General features: G+C 36.8%; 1 protein-coding gene across 1 annotated transcript in view; it reads left to right on the forward strand.

Moving 5' to 3' along the window:
- TMX4 (thioredoxin related transmembrane protein 4) overlaps window positions 1-26,693 on the forward strand; it is a 95,387-nt gene that overhangs the window by 12,666 nt on the left and 56,028 nt on the right. The window contains exon 2 of the mRNA XM_020985649.2: window positions 17,806-17,921. Coding sequence (XP_020841308.1) covers window positions 17,806-17,921 — 116 coding nt within the window. The remainder of the gene's footprint in view (window positions 1-17,805; window positions 17,922-26,693) is intronic.

Consider the following 26,693-nt stretch of genomic DNA (forward strand, 5'->3'; position numbering starts at 1 on the left):
TTTTTTTGTTTTTTTGGTGAGGCAATCAGGGTTAAGTGACTTGCCCAGGGTCACACAGCTAGTGAGTATCATGTGTCTGAGGCTAGATTTGAACTCAGGTCCTCCTGACTCCAGGGCCGGTGCTATATCCACTGTGCCACCTAGCTGCCCCCAAAGGTTTTTTTTACAGTATTGTCTGTCAATAAATCCCCTAGCTTGTCTTATTTCATTCTGTATCAATTCATACTACCCAGGATTGAGTGAAATTGTTTCTGATCATGGCTTATAGCACAATATATTGTATTATATTCATATGCCATAATTTGCTTAGGCTTTTGCCAAATGTCCAAAAGTCAATCTAAGGCACCTAACCGTGGAGATTCTAGTTCTTTGGTTTTCTTTTTTCCTTTTAGATTCCCACTTTCAGGATCAGGAACTTTGTTTTGCTTGTGGCTATTCCTTCTCTGGCATCATCCTTTCTCTTAACCACCCCCATCAACCCCACTTATTTCCTTGTTGAGTTTTTTTTTCTCTCTGTGTGTGTGTGTGTGTGTGTGTGTGTGTGTGTGTGTGTGTGTGTGTGTTCAACCTTCCTTTGTCCATTTTAAATAAAAGATTCATCTGACAACTCCTCCCTACACACACACACACACACACACACACACGTGTGTGTGTATCCATGTTTGTATATCCTTCTACACACTAATTATGAGAACAAGGAAGTTGCTTTAACCCCTTCTTCCTCCCTTTTATACTAGTGTACTCCCCTTTTTAATCTTCCTTTCCCTTTTCTCTCTTAAAATTTGAAAAATACAACCAATCTACTTGCCTTTCCCCAAGTTTCTTAACCCTCAATATTCTTTGAAGATAGCAAACTTATTTCTTCTCTTACTACTAGAATGTTAACAATTAAAACATATATCCACTTCCTCCTGCCAATTGCTCAATAAATTTACCTTTCTAGGTTTCTTGGATTTGTTTTCAAAGTTCCTACTCAGGTCTGGTCTTTTCAGAAAAAATGTTTGAAATTTCTCTATTTCATTAAAGGTCCATTTTCCTCCTTGAAAGATTCAGCTTTTCAGGTTGTTATTCTTGGTTGTAAACTTTTTGTCGTATTATGTTCCAGCAACTCTTGGGTTTTTAGTACATGCTGCCAGTCTTGTATGATCCAGCTATAGTAACTCGTGCTTACTTGCAGTATTTTTTCTTTAACATCGGAGTGTTGGATTTTGGCTAAGACATTTCTAGGACCTTTTATTTTGGGCTTCCAGGAGATGATAGGTAGATCCTTTCTGCTTTACTTTGCCTTTTGTTTTTATTAGTCACTTGTTATCTCTTGAAATACAGTGTAAAGACCTTTTAAAAAAATCGTAGTTTTCAGGGAGTTCAGTGATTTCTAATTTATTTCTCCTTGAAATGTTCTTCAGATATGTTGTTGTTGATAGCAAATAGCTTATATTTTCTTCCATTTATTTCAGTCTTTTGAATTTTTTCAAATATTTTTTGGTATTTTAAGGAATCTTTCATTTCCTTTTGGGCTGTTCTGGTTTTGGGGATTACGTTTCTTGGTAAAGTTTGCTACTTTTTCTTCTAAGTTACTTATTTTCCTTCAAAGTTTTCCTCAAAAGTATTTATTTAAAATTTTTTTTAAAGCTCTTGCTTAATGTTTTCTAGGTATTCATATAGTCCTTATGGAAAGTCCATTTTTTCCCTTGAGTATCTGCTTACATTTGTTATGGTGTTAGGTTAATAATTTTTGGTACTTAAACTTAATGTTCTTTGATTTACTCATCCTTCTAGCTTTAATTTATGAATGGGAGCATTGTGGCAGGGCCAACCTATGCTCCTTGTTCAGCTCTAGGGTGGAATGGTTGACCCTTTTGCACTGACCCCCACCTCCTAAGGTTAAGATCCCCCCACCTATTTTTGAGGTTCAGAGCACTGAATCTTCAGGACCTTCTGGCATATCAGAAGAGATGATTCAGGACCTCAGAGCTCCTGGGCCTGTGTTATCCTGGTTTGAGTGTTCTGGCACCACATTGGGTGGTGCTATTCTGGTTGGCACTGCTTTCATCAGTGCCTGTTCCTGTACCATGGCCTTCCACAGACTTTCTCATAGGAGCCCTTCACTTTTGCTGCTTTCAGACACAGAGCCTTATAGGTATCCCAGTCAGGCTGAGAGACCCTGGCACTAGCTTTATTGGAGTTTGGGATAGAGGGGTTCTTCACTCTTACTCTGAGCTATTGTCTGACTTCTGTGAAGTTCCTGGGTAGAACTATCACCATGGTTTCTTTTTTGATTTCTTAATCATTATTTGATACAAACTAGATGGTGTCATTGGAGTGGGTATATGAGAATTGGGCTGCCCTCTCCTATTCAGGTAGCTATCTTGGCCAGAAGTCTCTTAGTCTCTTGTACATGGGTGTGGTTGTGATTGTGGTTGTTGTTTCCCTGAGACAGAATATAAGCTTTCTGAGGCCAAAAAGCCTCTGTATCCCTCATACCTAAGACAGGGTCTGCTACATAGTATGCCCTTATTAAATGCTTGTCAGTTGATTAATTGTAGAAAAGTACTGCTATTAGAAAAAAAAATTCCCTTAAGACAAATAATTTTTAAAAGAAAAAGGAAGAGAAAAAAATCAATAAAACTGATAAATACATAAAAAAACTGGACATTATATTCAATGCTCCACACCTGTGAACCCCCCTCACCTCTGCAAAGAAGTAGGAGGAGTTCTGTTCTGATAGATCATCATTGGAGCCAAGAGTGTTCTTGTAATTTGGCATAATTCATTATACATTGTTTCAGGGTTGCTGGTCTTTTCATTTGTATTATTGTCGTCATGCTATATATTGTTTTCTTGTCTTTGCTTACTTCATTTTGCATCAGTTTACGTGTCTTTCTATGCTTCTCTGTATTCATTGTATTCTTGCCTTTTGATAGTTCAATAACGTTCCATTACATTCATGTACCACAATTTGTTTATCTTTTCCCTAGTCTATGGGCATCTATTTTATTTCTAGTCTTTTGCTACCACCAAAATAAGGGGGGGTGGAGCTGTATTAAATATTTTAATCTATATGGAACCTTTCTGTTTTTCACTGACCTTCTTGGGGTATATGCCTAGCAATGAAATCTCTGGGTCGATAGCAATGGACATTTTAGGCACATTATTTGCATTTATTTACACATTACTATCCAGAATGATGGTACTAATCCATAGCTCCGCCATTATTGCAAGAGGGCATCTATGTTTCCCCCACTCATACAACATTGACTATTCACATTTTTCATCATCTTTGACAATTTTCTGGGTATGAGGCACACTTTAGGGTTCTCTTAGTTTGCATTTATCTTATTAATAATTTGCAAAATTCTTGTACATGATTATTAATAGTTTGCAGTTCTTTTCAGAATTGATTCTTATATCTTTTGACTGCTTATCTTTTGGGGGAAAGGGTTTTGGTTTTGTGAGTGCACGTGCTTACTTGTGTATTTTTGTTAGTTTTCTATATATCTTGGGTACTAAACACCTAGAAAAATATATGTCTACACTTACTGATTCCTCTTCTTCTCAGTCACTTTTTAGTCCCTTACAGTCTAACTTCTGAACTCAGCTCTCAGTTGGGAGGTAGATGGCACAGTGGATATAGAGCACTGGGCCTGGAGTCAAGAAGACCTAGGTTCAAATCTAGCCTCAGGCACTTTGTAGATTTTTTACCCTTGGCAGTCACTTAACCTCTGTCTGCCTTGGTTCTTCAGCTATAAAATGGGGATAATAATAGTATTTACTTTGCAGATGTCACTAGTGAAATTTAACAAAGGTAGACTGAGGCATATTTTCTCCAAGCAAGGCAACATTTTATTAACAGGGATGCTATCCACCAGTAGAATGGATCTAATTACTGCCTCAGTAAGCCAAAAGACCCCAAGATAAAGATTTAACTCTTTCTATAAGGTTAGAATAAAGAACAGAATAGGGTAGGTAAGGAAATAATATAATTGGTTATAGGATTGGTGATATCATGGGGTTGAACAACATTATTGGTGTGGAAAACAGTATCATTGGTTAGAATTTGGGAATAAGGGAATAGCCACGACTCCCTTCTTCCCTCCTGTAACTAAAAAATGTTCATTGCTTGAGTCCATCTGCAAGGTCGGAGATAGTGGGACAGACTTCTTTGGATAGCAACCTAGACATACTTGAAGGATAGCTTGGTGGTATAAAGATACTAGACCAGACCCTCTGGTGTCCAAACTCATTCCTCAAGGATTACAGGTTTCGTTAAGGCAAAAATAGAACAGTGATTAGCAAGAGAACTGGATTTCTAAACTTAACTCATAGGCCAATGGAATTTCTGAACTAAGTTCAGCAACAAAGAACCATGACTTGGGTGGTTTTAGCACAAAAATCAATTAACTATAAATAGGATCAATTAAAAAATGATGCATAATCAATTTAATCTTCTTACGAGGTTGTTGTGAAGATTAGATGAGATATTTATAAAGTGTTTAGCACATTGCCTGGCACGTAGTAGGCACCATATAAATGCTTATCCCCTTTCTGCTTGAAACTTCTCTCTCCAAAGTTACTAGCAATCTTTTAAGTGCCAACTTTGATTACGTTTTCTTTCTCCAATATATATTTGATAATTATTTAAATATAATAAATATAGACATACTAGTTACATTATACTATGAATATAAAACATCAACAATAAATATAAAACAAACGCCACACAAATATATAACTAATAGACTGTTATTTATGTTATTAACAAACACAATAAACATGTCTAATAATATTTATTTAACTTCCTTACAGCATCTAACACTCCAACCAGTTTATTTCCTGATATTTGTTCTCTGGGCTTTCATGATACTGCTCTTTCTTTGTTCTCTTATCTGTTTTAATCCTCCTTCTCAAGTCTATTTTGCTGAGTTATCTGCCGTATTTCACTTCGTAATTGTAGGTATACTCCAAAGTTAGGCCTTCTCTTTTTCTTCTGTGCTTTCTCTTTGACCTCATCAGCTCCCATGGGTTCTCATCTTTATACAGATGATGCCCCAAAGTATAAATCCATTCTGCTTTCTCCAAAACTCTCCCATATCACCAGTTATTAGACATTCCAAACTAGTTATCTGCATGTCTGCACTCATTTTTGCATCACATTAATAAAATTGGTAATCTGTTTATTTATATATATATATATATGTGTGTGTGTGTGTGTGTGTGTGTGTGTATATGTATGAATGTATTTCCCTCCATACTAGACTTCATATTTCATAGTGATTTCCTTGGGAGAAAACTTACTGTACTGTTAAAAACTGGCAGCTCCTTTGCAATTTATAGTCTTAAGGGTTGCTTTGGGGCTCTGAGAGGATGACTTCTCCCCACTGTTACTTTGCAGATCCTCTCCCAACTCCTTTCATTTAAGCAACTTCCCTATGAGATTCAAGCTATCTAAACCTATGGCCGAATACAAAGCCCAATGCTTGTTATCTGAAGACTTCCAAGGGTAGATCACCCAGGTCTTTCTCCTTCCTTTCTCAATGAATTTATAGTCTGGCTCATAATTTTTCTCTCTTTTCCATTTTTTGCCCTCATACTAGGGCTCTCTAACATACACATTGATATCCCTTCAAATCCTCTTACGTAACAGTTCCTTAATCTACTCAGTTTCATAGCCTATTCCTCCACATCACCTCAGCTACACACAGATTACACCTTTGACCTTGCCACCACCCAAAGTGGTCTACTTCCACATTCATGAACTCTGAAATTCCTTTATTTGAATATATTCTTTTTATCATTCCATCTTTTGCTGTATCTTATAACCCATAACTCTTTTCTTCATACTTATCTTGACCTCTATTCCCTCGATCCCTCAGTTCTTTCCCAGGCCATCACTCCATTCATTGACTACATTTTTCTCATTTTTCTATGTAGATTCCTTGGTAAACCAACTCAAGTCTGCACTATTTTCCGTCCTTGATTGCCTCAAAAGCCAAAGCAGAAAACATCATAACTGCATTTGTTTGTTTTGCCAGTAGGTAGAGAGAGTAATATTTTCTAATGTTTAATCCCTTGTTCCCTTGTCCTTTCATGGTGGATTGTTTCTGTCATCTTCCTCTTTTACTCCTGCAAAAATCACAAAACTGTGCTGAGTTCTTCCACTACAGATTTAGATCATATAATCTCAACTAGACTCCCACTACAGCAGTGTGATCTTATTACTTCCCCATAATTGATAACCTATCCCACTCTCCAAATCAGTTTTTTCCAAAATTTTCTTTTTTCAACCCTCCCACACCACTTCCTCCTTTCACTCCTTCACTTTACTTCATATTGAACAGAAAAAAAGAGAACTTTTCTCAAGAGCTTCCTCTCCCTTCCTTATCTCATGTGATTCTTCTATTTTCCTCCAGTCTTAGATGAAGAGGTGGCCTTTCTACTTTTTAAGAACAAAACCTTCTCCTTTGATTCCATTCCTTCCTGGGTTCTCCATTCCCATTGTTTACTTATCTTCATTGTCTCCCTGTCCACTGACTCCATCTTGGCTTCTTAAGAACAGGTTCATGTCTCCCCTATCTTTAAAATAACCTTTACTTGATTCTAGCATCTTGCTAGCACTCATACTACATCTCTTCTCCTTTTCATGACTAATTTTTTTTTTAAAGCCATCAACATTAGTGCCTCTACTTCCTTCCCTTTCATTCTCTTCTAAATCCTTTTCAGTCTGGCTTCAGACATCACTTACCCGAAACTCTATCCAAAGTTAGCAATGCTTTCTTAATTGCCAGATCAAATGTCCTTTTCTCAAATCTGACTCTGTTTAACTTTTCTTTAGCACCTTGTAAATACACTGTCCTCTCTAGGTTTTGTAACACTGCTCTCTTCTGCTTCTCCTATCTGTCCAACTCTTCCTTCTCAGTCTCCTTTGTTGGTACCTCATCTGGGTCATACCTGCTCACCATAGGTGTACCCCAAAGCTCTATCCTGGACCCTCTTCTCTTTTAATTCTGTTTCACTTGATGATCTCATCAGCTCCCATGTGTTTAGTTATTGCCCAGATGTGTATTACCAGCCTTAATCTCTCTTCTAAGCTGTGGTCACACATCTCCAGTTACCCCTTGGGCATCTCAAACTGGATGCCTGTAGGCCTCTCAAACTCAGTTTGTCCAAAACAGAGCTCAATATTTTCTCCCACAAACTCTTCTCCCTCCCAAATTTCTCTGTCACTGCCTATCCTTCAAATTATGCAGACCCACAACCTTGGTGTCATCCTTGATGCCTTACTTTTGTGCACCCCACATATCTAAATTGTTTGCATATCTTGTAATCTCTTACTTCACAGCATCTCTGATGTATCTATCCTTTCCTCTTCAACTATACACCCACAACCATATTTAAGGTCTCATCACAACTATTGAAATAGCTTCTAGCTGATTGTTCTCCCTCAAGAGAAAGTACTGCAAGTATTCCCTACTCTAATCCATCCTCCTCTCAACCACCAAAGTGAATTTTCTAAAGCATAGGTTTGACTGTGTCACTTTCCCTTTCCAAAGAATTTTAGTGTCTCCTTTTTACCTCCAGAATCAAATATAAGCTCCTTTGTTTGGTGTCACCTCTTCATAAACTGGTCCCTTTCTACCTTTCCAGCTTTCTTACACTTTACTTACCTCCCCAACCATTCTGTGAAGCAGTGACAGTGACAATTTACAGCTCCTCAAATACTTAATTTCTACTCTACATGCCTTTGCACTGGCTGTCCTTCATGCCTCAACAGTTATGGCCCCATAGCCCTGCCTCAATTGCCTCAATGGCTTCCTTCCAGACTGCAGTAAAATCTTTCCTTCTGCAAGAGGCCTTTTCTGGTCTTTCCCAGCTACTAATGCTTTATTTTTATCCATCTTGTATCCACCTAGATATTTACATGTTACCTTTTTTATTAGAATGTATGTTCCTTGACAGAGATTCTGTGTGTGTGTGTGTGTGTGTGTGTGTGTGTGTGTGTGTGTGTGTGTGTGTGTGTCTGCCTTTGCCTTTCTTTGCATCCACAGTGCCACATCTCGGCCAGAGTAAACACTTAATAAATCCTCGTTGACTGACTTATTCAAGGAAATAGCTAGCCAATTTGTGTCAGAGATGGGACTTGAACCCAGATCTTTTTTTCTTCCATTACTAAGCTGTTGTTATTTGTGAAAGTAAGTAGTAATAAATTCATTTTTAAAAATTCTTGACATCCTTTCATTTTTTTCCCTTTCCCTTTGCATTGGTAGAATGAAAAACCTGCCAAATTAAAATATTTTGAGTTAGCCTGTAGAGAAGTAGTCTGTGTAGTCAAATAATACAAAGCATTTTACTTCCACATCTGAATGGAACTTGTATACTAGACTCTGCATAGATCACAGATTTTAATAGTATTTGTAGATACTGACAACAGTATTTGACCGTGTACTGTTACAGATTTTGATCAGCTGTCATTTTGTCTTTCATTTCTTGTCATTAGTCATAATACATTTCCCCCCTCAGTTCTACTTTCTGCTCTTTGCCTTGACTTTCCTTTTAATCCCTTTTTTCTTCTATTATTTAAACAATTGTGCTTTTTCTCATATTTCTTGAGAGCTCTTAGCTTTTTGAAAGTGTCTTTATTATTTTCTTCAAGGAACTTCACGCTTTAATGCTGTGGAAATCTTTCTTTTTCACTGTTCACCTAATTTGTTTTTTTTTTGTTATTGAGATTATTATGGCAAAATTTGTAGTTTTCTCTTTGAGGAAATGTTTTTCCAACATCATTATCCTTTCAATGTTAACCTTTTTTAACATGGCAAAACGTTTAATGTATGTTGTATATCAACACTTAAACAGGTCTCGTACCTATGGTAGTGCTTAATAAATTCACAGTATTTTTTTTATTGAGGCTTTTCTTTTCCACTTATCTTAAGATACAGTGAGAAACATTTCTAGCCACATTTCCTGCTGGTTTCAATAAATAGCATCAGATCTTTTCCCATTTGACATACTAAGTCCACTGAAACAGTCATATAAAAAGGAAATGAATTTCTAGATGCTAGAGAGAAGTAGAAAGGTCGTTGTTTTAACCAAATTATTTTTTGTAGTGTTTAAGTAGTTAATGACATTGGCCTAGATATTATAAATAAATATCATAGTTCAGGAGAAATTAACAGATATTTTAAAGAGCAACAGTTTAAGGGAATGATTTTTTAAAAATTAATTTGATGTGGTAAAAGGGTAACTTTTTGCTCTCTGGAAAATTCACTTATGTGTAATATATCCTTCCCTGCTGTTGTCACCTGGCTAAAACTGTTATAGTAGTATTGTAAGATTATGTTCAGGAATAAATTTCAAGGAAGAAGACAAGAAGATAACCATCAAACTTCTCACCATGTTTCTAGGGCTTGTCACGTTTAGCTACTTTGGAATTATTTGTGACACTGTAGTGTTTATCACTTTGAACAAACAAGAAAATGTTTAAAGTAGGTCTTTGGGGAAATCTTTAGCTTACTTCTTGGTTTAGTTTACATGCAACCTACGGTAAGCCACTCAATTTCCCTAGTTTTTAGTGTAATATCCTTCATCAAATAATCATATACATACATACATATATACATATATACATATATATATACATATATATATATATATATATATATATATATATATATATATATATTATATATATATATATATATATATATAATATGTTATCTGTTTATGTATTGTGTCTTCCAGTAGCAAGTAGGCACCTTAATGGAGGGATTGTTTTTCCTTTTGACTTTGCTTCCCCAGAATGTGACCGTGCCTTCAACGTAGTTTCTATCTCTGTGCCAGCCACACAGTAGGAGCTTAACAAATATTTGATGAAATGAATATGTTGAAGGCACGGTCACATTCTGGGGAAGCAAAGACCTGCAGTCTTTCAGTGTTGCCATTGCTAGGTCTTGTGTGATTCTGTTTGTGGCACTGCCATATTTAAATTGTTTTTTTCTTGTTGCTTGTAATATTTTATCCTTAAGCTGGGGGTTTTGGAATTTGACTGTGATATTCCTGTGAATTTTCCTTGTAGGATCTCTCTCAGGTGGTGATTGGTGGGCTTTTTCTATTTCTATTTTTTCCTTTTGTTCTAATGCTTCAGAAAATTTTTCTTTAATTTATTGTATTATTGTATCAAGATTCCTTTTTTGATCTTAGCTTTCAGGTGGTCTGATTATTCATATGTTTTTTCTTCTTGATCTGTTCTCCAGATCAGTTGTTTTTCTTATGAGATGTTTCATGTTTTCTGTTTTTTTCATTTTTCTATTTTGTTTTATTATTTCTTGATCTCTTATAACTTCACTGGCTTCCCCTTGCCCAATTTTTTTTAATGCTTTTTTTTGATGAGAAAATTGGGGTTAAGTGGCTTGCCCAGGGTCATACAGCTAGTGAATATCATGTCTGAGGTCACATTTGAACTCAGGTCCACCTGACTCCAAGGCCAGAGCTCTGTCTTATCCACTGCACCACCTAGCTGCCCCACCCCTTGCCCAATTCTTATTTTCAAGTTGTTTTTTTCCTTAAGATTCTGCATCTCCTTTTCTAATTGGTTAACTTTCTTTTCATAATTTTTTTTTGTTTTTCTTGGATTGTTATAATTTTTTTTTAAAGTTTTTCCTCAATCTTTCTCATTTGAGTTTTGAAGTCTTTGTTAAGTTCTTCAATGAATTCTTTTTTGGGCAGGTGACCATTTGATGTTACTCTTTGGGGTAGAGTAGGGTTTCTTTGCTTCAGTATCCTCCTCTGAAGATGAACCCCAGTCTTTTCTCTTCCCATAGCAACTCTGTATGGTTGGATTCTTTCTCCTTTGCCTGTCCATTTATTAAAATTTTATTTGTAGCAGCTTAGTTTTTGTAATCGCCTCTAGTCCTCGGGTATAGGGGATGGTGACTCTGGCCTCAGATCCTCCTTCAGTTCTCCCCTCTGGCCTGGAACTGAAACCAAGACCTCTGGCCTCCTGTAAGTGCCCATAGCCAGTGGTGTCCCTGCCCCACTGCTTCTGCACTCATCAGGTATGTGCTGGTTCCTTCTTGCCCTCCCCCACTGCGTCTCTGCAACACAGCTAGGTTTGGCATTTTTTGTCAACAGAGGTTCCCCCAATGTTCCCCAGCTCAGATTCCCAACTCTGCTCACTGTCCTGGGGGTAAAAGTTCCTGTGGATGGAGTGAAGGTTGCTTCCCAACCAGTTAAACCCCAGTTTAAGTGGAACTAGCTTGGAGGTATATACCTAACAGGGACCACAGTTCATCCTGGGATTTTTCTTCAGATCTTCTCCAATTGTCTCAGGAGGGCCACTGTTCTGCCCCTAGTCTTATTTATTTTTACTGCTCTATGTTAGCCCTGAGGCACTATTTGTGGGGGAAACCTGGAGAGCTTGGAATTTTCTGACCTACTCCACCATCTTCCCAGAATCCTCTGGTGGTTCTTAAGGGAACAAATATTATAGAGGTTGTTTCTGAGTTGAATCTTCCTTTCAATAGAAGCTTCAATCTCCACCACTTACAGGTTCACTGAATCCCCATTTTTTTTTTTAATCTATCTTGGAGGTTGATGTGGAACAACAGTTTTAGGAGTTGGTATATCCCACCTTTGACTCATGATGCCCACAATCCAGTAGCTGTTTTTAGATGAATTTCTGTGACATGTCCCCCATCTTATGTATGTGAAGTTGATTTTTTTTAATCACAAGCATAAAAATTTACACTTATCTCAGTTATTTTATGTGTGCCATTCAAAGTTAATGTATGAACCATTAAAAAAAGACAACATAATGAATCATTAATTAGAAGTAGAGAATTCTAATATATCATCTATACATTCTTGAAATGTGCAGTTATTATTTGAAGGTTAAGTTTTAGTTATTCCAAAACACTGAAGAATTTTATACTTCTCACTTTTTAAAGTTTTCACTACATCAACCTATCTTGAAAGGCTGTCTTAATTTTTTTTTTCTAAAAATGTTTGTTTCTTTGCTATTATATTTTCTGTAAAGGAGTAGTTTTTGTCTCTTAACGTACTTCTAAAATATTTGTGGATGGTCTTTTTCATTAGCACAGTTAAGTCAAGTTCTATATAGTCCAGATCTTTTGTGATTCAGTCTCTCTACTCCAATGTTAGCTATCCTTTCCAACTCTTTCTTCTCTTAAATGTGGTCCATATATACCATCTATGACTTTTCCAGGTCACTGATAACAATGTTAGACAGCGCAGATCCCTACAGTTCTCCACTAAAGGCTTCCTCCTAAGTTGACACTGAATCATTTTTCTCTATTTTTTTCCCTTAAGAATAATAAGAGAGGCTTTGAAAGGCTTCAAGAAAATCTACATAAATTATATCTACAACATATCTCTTATCTACTAGACTCACAACTTTGTCAAAAATAGAATTGAAGCTAGTCTGGCAGGATATTTTTCATGAAGCCATGCTGGCTTTTTGTAGCCCAACTTTTTTCTAGATGTTCACATGCTATCTCTTTAATAATATGTTGTAGAATTTTATCTGCAATCAGTCAAGGTTTTGCCTGTAGTTTGAAGATTACATTCTCCTATCTCCTTAATGTGAGTGCCTTCCCTCTTAGGTTATTTCCAGTTCCTGCATATATTTTTTTCGTTCGTTGTTTGCATGTTGTCTTCACCGATAATTGAGTTTAGAGACCATTTTTGCCTTTCTTTGAATCTTGGACTCTTGGCAGCATGCCTGATGGGTAGTAGACAGACTGTTAGTCAATAAACATTTATTAAGCTCTTAGTACCTGCCTGGCACTGTGCTAAATTCTGGGAATACAAATTCAAATAGAAAGAAAGATAATCCCTGACCTTCCAGGAATTAACAATCTTATGAGGGAAGACAGCACAAAAGGAAGCTGAAAGCAGAGTAGGGGAGTGGGAGGGGGAAAGAAAGTGCCGTTGGGTAGTATGGTAGAGGAAGTTCCAGAATGTGGCCTGGAGAAGAATGAGACATGGCTTAATAAATCCTTGTTTACTTAATCTTTTTTGAAAAGCACGATATTTGTTCTATAATGCTGTGAGAGCTCTTCAATTCTCCATGGTCCTTCAAAGATTAGTTAATAATTCAGCAGTCATCCCTTTCAGTTTTTTCAAAACTCTAGGATATATTCCATCAAAGTTGGGTACTTGGATTCATCAAGGGCACCTAAGGTGCTCTCTTAATATCTTCCTAACTATTTTGAGTTTCAAATCCCTATTTTCAATTCTTTTTTTTTTGCCCTGTCCTTTCCATCCTAAATATCATGCTCTTTGGGAGGAAAAAAAAAAACTAGAAGCAAAATAAGGGTTGAATAGCTCTTCCTTCTCTTTGCCCGTTTTCATCATGCCATCTACCCCTAGCTGCCATCTTATCCTTACTTTTATCTTTATTTTCCCCTAATGTGACTAAAAAGAAGTGACAATAAAAATCTCTAGCTTTCCTTGCCAACTTTAAGTCATTCAGTGTTTTTATACTCCAGATGATATTCTTATGTGACCATGACTGTAAGAACTCATTTGATTTAATCCTGTTCCCTGTCTTTGTCTTCTACATGTCTTAAAAAACCTGAATTGATTTATGAGTTCCCCTTTGTATTCACATTCATCTCTTTAAGCAATCCCCTCCTCTTTGCTCCTCCTCATTTTTTCTCTTCTGTATCTTCAGATTTTCATTTTTGAGATTTTTTTCAGCTCTTTTGGACTGACTTCCTCAGTAGAATTATAGGTCCTGGGATCCTTTTAGGAAATAGTTGAAATTTTTTTTTAATCTGTGATTCATATCAGATTTTATATGACTTTCTTTATTTTGTTCTAAGATGGAGTACTCACTGCCCCCCAGCAATCAGTTCCTCCTTGTTTGGCCTAGTCTGGACCTGTGATCTCATCAGTATAGGTAACACCTGGTTTGCACACTCCTATATAACTTACAGTTTTAGAGAATTGTTGTGGCGGCACTAAGAGTTAAGGCTACCCCTCTGTCTGCTACACAGTGGTGCCTCTCTTTTCCTTGCTGGGGAGATTCAAATTGTCCACATTTTGAAAGATAAAATTATCATTAAATCAACTTTAGGAAATATTAGCTACTCTGATTTGGGCATAGAGTCTAGTCCAGCAGATATCTGTTTAAGTAAAGTTCCATATCACTTCAACTTCGTGTTGTCTTGCTGGGACTTTGATGTTTCCTAAACTACTCAGCTGTTTCCTCTTGTGGTCTGTCTCGGTGATATGTAGTGTACGCTAACAGCAATGATGTGTCTCTTTCTGTGTCCATTGATCTTTACTCAAATGTTCTTTACTATGCTTACCTTCTCTGGTTCCTCTATTTCCTCACATAAACATATGTGTTTAAAATACAGTGCTTAACTCCACTCCCATCCCCTTCCAATCCTTTGGAATATTCCATTCCTTTGGAATAAGGCAAACCCTTCTATGCCATATTCCAGTCATGGGTCTCATTCCACAAAATCTTAATGAGGTCAAACTTTCCTTCTTGTGTAACAGTCTCTAGTTCTCCCTGCTTGTTATCCATCCTTTGTGCATTAGTGTATCAGCATCTACATCAGAGGCCATGGATTTTATTGCTGTCTACTTACTTTTACGTGGTCTCATGTGAATTTCTGGAAGCCTCTGCTTCTATTCTTATATATCTGGTGGCTACTCTCTATAGTGTCTAGCTTGATTGTTACGTAATAGGCAGTTTTCTTCTTCTTCCCTTTATAGTTTAAAATTTTTTTGATTAGATTTAAAAGATTCTAAGCAAGTACATTTTAAAAACCGGTTCTTATTAGGTATATACCATCCTTGACCAGAGTCCTATCATGGTCCAGAAATCAAGTCCTATTCTCAGGCAAACCTGAGTTGTATCCCTTTGATCTACTCTGGTCTAGACTTGAAGGAATAGTCATTTCACAACTGAATTAACCTCCCTTAATTCAGGATAAATGAGTCAGGGATATATACCACCCTGAAAATTGCCAAGCTCTTTTATCTTCTCCTGTGAAGTGACTAAAATAATACCATTTGCTTCTTATAGGATCGTAAAACCAGGAGGGATGTCAGAGTCTTTCTAGGCCAGGCTCCTTTTTTTTTTTTGAGCATTTCTTTTTTCCAGTTACATGCAAAGAAAGTTTTCAGCATTCATTTTTTTATAAGATTTTGAGTTCCAAATTTTTCTCCCTCCCTCTCATCCCGCCTCCCCAAGAAGGCAAGCAATCTGATATAAATTATATATGTGCAATTATGTTAAACATATTTTCACATTAGTCATGTTTTGAAACAAGAAACAAAACAAAAGGGAAAAGCCACACAAAAAAAGTGGAAATGGTATGCTTCGATCTGCATTTAGACTCTATAGTTCTCTTTTGGATATATATATAGTATTTCCTGTTGTCAGTCTTCTGGAATTGTCTTGGATTATTGTAGTGCTGAGGAGAGCTAAGTCAGTCATAGCTGATCATCACTCAATGTCACTGTTACTGTATACAGTGTTCTCCTGGTTCTGGTCACTTTACTCAGCATCAGTTCATGTAAGTCTTTCCAGGTTTTTCTGAAATCCTCCTGTTCATCATTTCTTATAGCAAAATAGTATTTCATTGCATTCATATACCACAACTTGTTTAGCCATTCCCCAATTGATGGGGATCCCCTCAATTTTCAATTCCTTCCCATGACAAAAAGAGCTGGTATAAATATTTTTGTACATGTAGGTCCTTTCCCCCTTTTTATTAACTCTTTGGGATAGAGACCTAGTAGTATTTCTGAATCAAAGGGTATATGCACAGTTTGATTGCCCTTTGGGCATAGTTCCAAATTGCTTTCCAGAATGGTTGGATCAGTTTACAACTCCACATGCATTAGTGTCCCAATTTTCCCACCTCTCCAACATTCGTTATTATCCTTTTCTGTCATATTAGCCAACCTAATAGGTGTGAGGTGGTATGTCAGAGTTGTTTTAATTTGCATTTCTCTAATCAATAGTGATGTAGAATGTTTTTTCATATGAGTATAGATAGTTTTTGTTTCTTTGGAAACTGCCTATTCATATCCTTTGACCATTCATCAATTGGGGAATGACATGTATTCTTATAAATTTGACTCAGTTCTGTATCCATTTGAGAAATGAGGCCTTTATCAGAAACACTTGCAGTTTCCCATCTTTTGCTTTCCTTCTAATCTTGTTTGCATTGGTTTTGTTTGTGCAAACCCTTTTTAATTTAACGTAATCACAATTATCCATTTTGCATTTCATAATGTTCTCTGTCTCTTGTTTGGTCATAAATTCTTCTCTTCTCTGTAGATCTGACAGGTAAACTGTTACTTGTTCTCCTTATTTGCTTATGGTATCATGTACCCATTTTGACCTTATCTTGGTATACAGTGTGAGATGTTGGTCTGTGCCTAGTTTCTTCCATACTTTTTTCTAATTTTCCCAACAGTTTTTGTCAGATAGTGAGTTCTTATGCCAGAAGTGGGTTTATCAAACAGCAGATCACTGTAATCATTTACTACTATGTCTTATGTACCTAACCTATTCCACTGATCCACCATTCTGTTTCTTAGCCAGTACCAAATAGTTTTGATGATTGCTGCTTTATAATATACTTTTAGATCTGGTATAACTAGGCCACCTTCCTTTTCATTTTTTTCATTAATTTCCTTTCAGGGGTGGGGAACCTGTGGCCATGAGGCCCTCTAGGTCCTCAAGAGCAGCCCTTTGACTGAATCCAAATGTCACAACAAATCCCCTTAATAAAATATTTGTTCTGTAAAACTTGGACTCATTCAAAAGGCTGCACCCAAGGACCTAGAAAGCCACATGTGGCCTTGAAGCTGCAGAATCACCACCCCTGTCCTTGGTATTCTTGACCTTTTCTTCCAGATGAATTTTGTTAATGTTTTTTTTAGCTCTATAAAATAATTTTTGGTAGTTTGATTGGTATGGCACTGAATAAGTAAATTAATTTAGGTAAAATTATCATTTTTATCATATTAGCTAGACCTACCCATGAGCAATTGCTATTTTCCAGTTGTTCAGATCTGACTCTTATTTGTGTAAAATGTGTTTTATAGTTGTGTTTATATAGTTCTTGGGTTTGTCTTGGTAAGTAGATTCCCAAATATTTTATAATGTCCACAGTTATTTTTTTGTTTGTTTTTATTTTTGTTTTTTTAGGGAGGCAGTTGTGGTTAAGTGACTTGCCCAGAGTCACACAGCTAGGAAGAATTATGTGTCTGAGGCCAGATTTGAACTCAGGTCCTCCTGACTCCAGGGCTGGTGCTTTATCCACTGCGCATCTCTCTGCCCCCGCCACCTAGCTGCCCCATGTCTACAGTTATTTTAAATGGAATGTATCTTTCTGTCTCTTGCTGCTAGACTTCAGACTTTTCATTTTAAAGATGAGAAAGGGACATGCCTGAAATCACAAAGGTAGTATATATCAGTTAGGATTTGAACACAGTTCCTCTGACCATGGAGTCACATGAGATAAATTTGATTACTTACAAAGCATGTTTTCACTTTGACAAAGTCTGGGTTCACCAAAGAAAGCATGGTAAGGTTCTTCTTCTCCCAAAAACCTTGTCATGAGCAAATATTCTATGTGACTATACTGGGACATAGACTGACAAATCTGTGTTCCTATTTTTCTGCCTCTGAAAATTTTGTTTTTATATTTCCCTTTTCTATGCATTTTTAAATAAATATAAACTGCCTTGCGTGTCTTTATTTTTCTCACAGGTGCATTTTCGTTGTGTACTGATGAAATATTCTTCCCCCCGTAGTTATGCTCCGTGGTGTCCCGCCTGCCTTCAGACTGAATCAGAATGGGAGACTTTTGCCAAAAATGGTGAAATACTTGATATCAGTGTGGGAAAGGTGGATGTCACTCAAGAACCAGGTACTATAGATGATGAACTTTAAATGGCATATTTTTAAAGAGAACTTTGAATGAGTAGGCTTTTAAATGTTGGCAAGATGCCCAAAGTTAACTATTCACTCAGTGTATAACATCCTGTAATTTAAGAAATAAAGCTATATTTTTTTGTAATTCATATTAACTCTAAAAATTAGATGACTTCTAAGCCTCCAAAAGAACTTTATTTTTACCCTTGAATTTTTTTTTTAACTTATTAATTTCATGTCTAAGTTCTGTTTTGACCTGTTGGGACCATTTGAAAAAAGGAAGAATAGATGTGGACTTACTTTTGGAAGCTAAAGGATCAGATTTTGGAAGATCTGCATTTAAAACCCTAATCATTAATTCAGTTGGCAATAAAAAAAAAAGGCTGTGCAAGTTAGGCCTGAAATGTATAATAGATCTAAGGAAGGATATTTTCATTAAAAACCATCCTCAGTGGGGCAGCCTCTTTGTCCCTTTTATAGAGGCCTTTGAATACCAATCATTTCTGCTTTTCTGCTTTTTAAAAGGAGGAAAAATTATGGTTGCTTTTGTATATGTAGGAGGATGGTTGATTATGCATGTTATGCATGATTTGGGTGTTAGAGATCTATGGTGGAGGTCATATTCTTATAATTATACTTTTGCTGAGAACTTGTGCTTAACATGGTTATCCTTTTCAGCCCAGTGAAATTAGGTGTGAATGTCCTCAGTTAACGAGCAGCCAGAACATATTATATGTTACAAAATACTTGGAAATTTAGCTGGTTTGTTTAAATTTCAGTCATTTGAATAAATACTTCATGAGTTCACATCATGACAGAAGAAATAAATTGAAGAATTCATAATGGAAACCTTCATAACTTTAAAATATAATTGAATCCGTTGTTTCCATCCAAAATTTAGAATTACAGCCAATGTTTAGCAATGTTCTGGCTTAATTAGGACTCTAAGTTTCTTAAAGTTTATTTTTCCCTCCAGTCTGAGGTGAAACAGCTATTTGGCAAGGAGATCAAGTGATTACGGATTGAAGCAATATTTATACATCATTATTGGGGTTAATTTACCTTGGTTAAGCTTCCTTAAAAATGGTGACATTCTATGTTGATGTCCATCTTTTATCTGTTTCCCATATTCCCACATTAATAGCTTTTTAAATAGGTTAGACTAGGGTTACTTTGATTATAGGCTGTATCTTCCTTTTATTTTGCCCTTTAATTTGACATTGATTTTAATCTTTGCTCTAACAAGTCTCAGTTTCCTTATCTGTAAAAGGAGCTGGAGAAGAAAATAGCAAACCATTCTGGTATCTTTGTCAAGAAAACCCCAGATGGGGTCACAAAGAGTCAAACACAACTGAAAAGACAAAAGTCTTGCTGAATTATTTATAGAATTTAACTACTCATTTTAGTATAGTATTCATATATATGTGTGTGCATATATACGTATGTGTGCTATATTATAGTTTATATAGTATCTAGTAGAATATGTAGCATACATATACACCAGTGGTATCAAGCTAAAACCGAAATGGAGACTACCAAACCATACATAAGAATCTCTATGGGCTTCATATTGACTTAGAAAACTACATCTTAACATTATCTATGTTTTATTGCATTTCTATTTATTTTATTAAAATATTTCCCAGTTACATTTTTATCTGGTTCAGGCAGCACTTGGTAGTGTTGTAGGCCACATGTTTGACATTTCTGATATATACTTTAGTATATGAGGAAACATCTATCTTTATTTATATTTCAACTTAAATATACATTTAAATGCAAAGCTGATAATTCTGTATCATGAATACAGAGATTATACTATATGAATATATTATATATGATATAGGAATAATTATATATATTATACTACATATAACTATATTATAGGAATCAATACATGTTTATTCCTATATAATATCATCTTTGCATTTAAGTTATATTCAACACATTCAATCAATACATATTTATTAAATGCCTGTTACTTGCCAGACACTGAGCTATGTTGTTGTTCAGTCATTCACTCATGTGGGGTAAGTCATGTGGATTCTTCAGTGGATTAAGACAAACAGAGGTTAAGTGACTTGCTCAGAGTCACACAGCTTGTCTGTGTGTCTGAGGCCATATTTGAACTCAGGTCTTCTGATCCAGGCCTAGCCCTCTATCCACTGAGCCATCTAGCTGCTTCTAAGTACTGAGCTATGTACTGGTGATCAAAAGACCAAAAATTAAATAATCCTTTCTCTCAAGAAGTTTGCATGGAAAGAACACGTACACATAAGCATATGACAAAATGATTAGAGAGCTATCCTCGGAGCATAGAAAATCTGGGTTCCACTCTCGCCTCTGACATATACTATCTGGGTCGCCCTGGGCAAGTCTTTTATCTCTCAGTGCTCTAGGCAGTTTTCTTAAGATTATAAATTGCAGGGAAGTATTAATTTGCATTTGATGGAAGGAGTTTCCTTCCCAAGGAGTACCCTAAATAAATGAAATTATAGGTCTGGTTCAATTCCTGTGTGTAAGTAAATGGAGAATAAATGTAAAGTAGCTTGGGAGAGGGGACTAGCAGTTGGGGGAACAGGAAAGGCTTCTTATAGAAAGTTGTCCTTGAGCTGCATCTTGAGGGAAGTGAAAGATTGTCTTAGGTCTAGGTGAGAAGGCAGTGCTTTCCTGTTTAGAGGAGGGCCAGGGCAAAGGCACACAGATGACAGATGGAATGCCGTGAGTGCGAAACAGAGGCAGCCAGTTTGAACAGGAGGTTGGAGAAAGGGCAGTAATGTAGAATGAGAGCAGAAAGTAGCCAGCAAGTTGAGAAGGAGGAATTTATATTTGATCCTAAAGGCAATAGGAAGCCACTGGAGCTTTTAAGTAGGAATGAAATGGTCAGACCTGTGCTTGAAGAAAATGATTTGTGGTAGTTGGATTGAAGTACAGAGGCTTGAGGCAGAGAGTCTCCTCAGAAGCACACTTCAGTATATGAAGCAAGAAGAGATAAGTGCCTGACCTGAGGGGCTGGTTATGTGAGGAGGCTGAAGGGGTCCTATGTGAAAGATAGCATGGTGGTAAAAGTGGCAATATTTGGCAGCTTTTTGGATATATGAGTGAGAATGAGGAGTCAAAGGTGATGCCAAGTTTACAAGCCTGAAGACAGAAAAAATTCCATTGTTTCTTAATTTTGGTTACTCATTATCCATTTTTTGAATTTTTAATCCCTAGCTACCTTTCCTCAACCACTCAGATTATTCCCTTTCTTCTGACCTGCAGGCTTTTCTTCTTCCTCATTATTTCTCCTTTCCTCACCTCCAATCAAACTAATTTTAATATTGGCTGAATAATACAAAAATATGCTTAAAGAATCTGTAAATGCATCTATGTCAATACCCTCTATAGATGTACTTTGTGTGTTTTTCCTTGGTGATGTCATAATAATTAAATAATAACTAGCACTTATAATAATAATAGCTTACATGTGCATGTAAGCTACTATGTAACCAGGCATTATGGAAACATTTTGAAATATTCCTCCCAACAACCCTGGGAGGTAGGTGCTATTATTATCCCCATTTTACAGATGAGGAAACTGAAGCAAACAGAAGTAAAGTGATTTGTTCAGGGTTCCCCCACTATTAAATATCTCAGGCCGGATTTGAACTCAGATCTTCCTAACTCCAGGCCCAGCCCTCTATTGTATCTATTGTAACACCTAACTGCCTCCAGCTATATAAAACTTTTATGATTTACAAAGCCACACATGCATGTGTGTATGTATATGTATACAACACAATCTCATTTGACCCTGTGAGGTAGGTGATATAATTAGGCTCATTTTTCAGATAAGGAAATTGAGAACCAGGGAGGTTCAGTGATTTGTCCGGGGACCCATGATCATTAAGTGTCTTAGCCAGGGTTCAAACTTGGGTCTTCCAGACACTTTTAACATCTATCCAGTACACCAGTTAGGAACCCGAATTTCACGTGGTTGGGCCCCAGAACCACTCTCCAATTGATTACCAGCTCTCTGGTCATGAGCCTATCTGAATTCACTGAGCTTTTCCTCAAAAAACAGACACACAGTCTGTTACTGAGCCTGCATTCCAAGTCTTTTCAACTTAGGATTTCTCAGAGGTGGTCCCTTAATGCCACAGACTTTGAGGTTATAGTGTTTCTTCCACATTATTATGAGGCATCATACTATATAGTATGACTTTGGTGGAAAAATACATGTATTGGAAGTTAAATATGCTGTATTCACAGTGAATTTAAAAATAATTTTAAAAAAATGAATGACAGTTGAATGAATGAGAACACCTACCTTCTCTTAGTATGGATGCTATTATATATCATATTAGCTACCATTTTAGACATAAGAGATAGTAAGGACAAATGGATTCAATTCAAAGTTTTTTAAGCAATTAAATTTCAGTTATGAATTTTGAAATCAAATCCTAGGCTTAGATTACTGTTTTGATGTTAAAGTTCAAGGAGTCGTTTGACAGGTACTTCTAGGACCTAAAATGAACGGTAGAAAATTATTAAAATAATAATAAATTCTTCTTACATTTAAAAGCTTTCCAGGAGGGTACCCTATGAAAAATTTCCGTTTAGTTGTCTCCATTAATTTTCTGCTTTATTATTATGGTTGCCTAACTATAGCAATGCTTTCATTGCTTTTAAGGAAGGGCATCACTTTTTCTGTAAATTAAGTTTATAAAGAGAGAAACAGACTTTTGATGGTGGTTAGGATTGAATTAAGCCTATAATTTAAACATTTCTGTCATAAGTTTTCTAATTTAATACAAAAAAACTTAGATATTTTAGAACAGAAAACAATGGAACTTCAAACTAAAAAAAAAGATTTTCAAAAGGAAAACACATTGCAAAGACAGCTGCAGTATATAATCTCAGGATAAGAACAAGGTCCAATGACAATACAACTCTGCCATAAGGAAATGGTTTTACTCCACTGAACTGTAGATTTGGGTACATTTCCTTTATGTAGCAAATGCTGTGTATAGCAGATGATGTTTCAATTAGGCTTATTTCTTGCAATTAATGTTAATGAGAACTGACGTGAATTTTCTGTTTTCTGCATTTGAACTTGACTCCCAAGGACAAAGAATACCAGCTGTTCCTGTCACGGCAGCATACGTTTCTTACTCATCTCAGAAGTTAAAGGTTAAACCAAAATCTTGCCAAAGTCATGGCTGAGCATTGTGTTTAATGACCACTTCAGGAAGGAGAATTTGGTCCTTTACACTGAAATTTTCAAACCATTCCTTAAAGTTTTTTCGCAGCAAAATCTTTGGTCAGGGAAGGCTTATGGTAATGTGACATGGTGGAAAGAACACAGAATTGAGGGGTAGAGGTCAGAAGACTGGAGACCCACTGTCATTGGCTAGCTAATGTCTTTGGTAAGTCACTTAATCTCTCTGCTTCAATTTCTTCATCTGCCAATTGAGATAATAATATATGCCTTTCTGGACTCACAATGCCATTGTGAAGACCAAATGAAATAATTTAGGTATTTTTAAAAAAAATGTTTTCAAAGAGGTAGCAGTACTTTTCAAATGTAAGTTGGTATCATTATGGTGATTAGGAGCTCCTTGCATCAAGACAGATGACAACTCAGCTGTAACTTAGAGTCTCAAAATGTTGCCCACAGTTTGAAAGGGTACGTGATATATGTATAATCACACATCTAATAAGTATTGGAAGAAGAAAGAATAGTGACCCCTTATCAGGTATTAAAGTTATGAAGAAGGCCAAAGACTGGATATTGATAAGGGAAATTTGGAAGAGGAGAAAGGAGAAGGACTCAAGGTGGAGGAGAAAAGGTCTAGACTCAAAAGAGCAGGTTGAGTAGGGCTCAAGGAGAAGGATCAAAAAGAAAGAAGAGATAAATTCTTCAGTAGGTTTTATCTCTTTAATAAAGGGACTGGAATCTATGGCCTCTAAGATCCCTTCCAGCTCTAAATCTGTGACCCTGTGATACTGTGATTCAAGCAAAAAAAAAAAAACCTGAGGAGAAGAATATCATTGTTGTTGTTCATCCTTCCTTTTTCAAGAAGACCAATGACATAATGTCATGATCGCTTGACTTGTGCATGAATTGGAGTTAAGTAAGGCAGAGTCATACACAGTCATCAGCCTCACCATCTGTTCCAGAATCATTAAAGTACAGTGGCAAGACAAAAGTTAGGACAACTGATGATGGCCTCGGATGCAGTGGATGACCTTGGTGTCTTCTGTGTCTGACCAAACTCTTAAGTGCTCCACAGTGCATACTTCAGCCACCTTCATAGCTCTTCAAGCAAACTCTTCTCATCTGCCCATTCCATCAAGGAAATTCTTCACATATTGGGAGACATCCCCCTAACTCAGTGATGGATTTGCAGCCTGTTGGTTACTCTCAACCTGATTTAGTCCATCTGTCAAGATGGTTTTTTTGGGGTGTGGCCACTGCTCATGCTACAGCATCTTGGAGCGATAGGTCAGAGCTGGTGAAAAGTGGACACCAAAGGTGGATGAGAAGCCCTGAAAAGGGCCCAGCAAGCCCTCATACCAGAAGTGCTAGTCTTCCCTGAACACAAAACTAGAAAAAAAAATATACCTATGGAGTTAAAACCACCACATAATAACTATAGAAAGATCATTAAGAGATTTTTTTCTAAAAGTATACAGAGAGGGTAAAGATAAAAGCAGAACTTAAATAAGAGAAGTGACATTTGGAAGAACAAGCCTGAAACACTATGGATTAAACCTCCCCTGGCTCCCCCAACTCCCAGCCATGCCCCTAGTAAAGAAGCTTATATTCTGAAGGGGGAGGCAGCATATACATATAGATTAAATACAGAAGGCATATACAAAGCAGACAAGATAACTTTGGATGAGAATGTAGTAGCATCTGGGCATAAATGGAAAGTCTCTGGAGAAGGTGACACTTGAAGTGAATCTTTAAGGAAACCAGGGATTCCAAGAGGCAAAGGCAAGAAGGAAGAGCATTCCAGGCATGGGGCTTCTTGTGTAAGGCACAGCAACAGACCAGTATGGCTGGATCACCAAGTGTAAGAAGAAACTAATGTGTGAGAAGTCTAGAAAGGTAGAAAGAAGTCAGGGTATGAAGGGCTCCAAATGCCAAACAGAAGAGTTTATATGTGATCCTGAAGGAAAAGGAAACAATTGGAGTTGCTATAGTTTAATAAATGATTGACCAGCATTTGAGGAAAATTACAATTGTCTGGAAAATGGATCCATCATAGACTCTGAAGGAGTCTTCTCCCTGATGGATTGTAAGAGAAACTGAGGAGAAAAAACAAAAACAAAAACTAACCCATTCTTTTGAGACTTGAAGGACTTAAGGAGGAAGCAGAGCAGATGAATGAGGTCAACAGATAAAGAAGGATTCAAGGAGAAGGAAGAGTAGAAGAGGAAGGAAAGAAAAAAAGGGACTGGAAGGATTGAGATTAGAAAAAAGAATTGACCTGAAGGAGGACTTGAAGGCATAAAAAAAGGACAGAAGGAGAAAAAAAACATGAGTAAAACAAGGAGGAAGAGTATTCACAGAAGGGAAAGGTAAGCTAGAGTCAGATATCATGATGTTAGCAAGGTGAAAAGGAGAAGGATAACTCAGATTAGGGCAGCAGTTCTCCAAGGAAGTTACTAGCAAAAACATCAAGGACTGAGGAGCAAGTAGGGAAAATTTTTCAGTAACATGCTTAGAGTTTGTGGTGTTTGTATTTTGGCCACATCTAAGCATCTTCTAAAGTCGAAGTACAGCATAGTCTTTTTGGTGATAGTTTTCCACACTCCAGGTTATGTATAAATATTCATTAAAAAATAGTAAGTGAAGAGGTTTAATGAAAACAAGGAAGAGGCAGAAATGAAATCTGGACTGTCAGGAGTTTGGAGGGTAGAAGAATATGATACAGAGAAAGGGGAGAAGGACCACTGAACACTTGGGGCTAAGTGATGGATATGAAGCTCTTCCTAAAGAGTCAGGAATTAGATACTTTTAGAAATAACCATCTGCTTGTCAATAATGAACAATAACAGAATTTGAGAGTTTGAAGTCACCTCAGTGGTCATCTAATCCAATCTCTATAAAACAATAAATTGACACTATAACATATCTAAAATGTGGTCAGCCAGCCTTCACTTAAGATCTTCAAGAAGATGGAATCCACCTCTTGTCAAGATGGCTCATTCCACTTTTGGACCACACGATGTGTTAGTAGGTTTGTTCTGCACATCAAGCCTAAATTGGCCTTTGTGCAGCTTCCATTCTTTGTTCCTGGTTCTTCCCTCTGGGGTCAAAAAGGGCCAAAATTTTGTAGTTCCTCCTTGTGTCACCTCTAAATATACTTGAAAATAGTTATCCTATACCCCTCTTCTCTGCCCAAGTCTTCTCCAGTTTGTGCTAAACATCCCCAGTTCCTTCAGCAGATCATGTGATGTGGTCCTATAGCCCTTTTTGAGATGGTGCCCAGAACTGCAAACAATACTCCTGGTAGTAGCAGAGCACATCACAGTGGGATGACTTCCTCCCTATTCTTGGGAGCCATGCTCCTCTTCCTCTTCCTCTTTCTCCTCTTTCTCTTCTTCTTCTTCTTCCCTGCATATTTATTAAAGACAACCACTTACACAGCTTATTAAAAAAAATACTTCCCTAGCTTACACAAAAGTCTTCTGACATTGGGAATGAAAAATGCCACTACCCAAGCACACAGAAAAAGTTAAAAACCCCTAGCTTGAAATGCAAGCCGATAAG

The sequence above is a fragment of the Phascolarctos cinereus genome, unplaced genomic scaffold (assembly GCF_003287225.1).
Source record: "Phascolarctos cinereus isolate Bilbo 61053 unplaced genomic scaffold, phaCin_HiC Scaffold_2;HRSCAF=192, whole genome shotgun sequence".
Classification (NCBI taxonomy): domain Eukaryota; kingdom Metazoa; phylum Chordata; class Mammalia; order Diprotodontia; family Phascolarctidae; genus Phascolarctos; species Phascolarctos cinereus.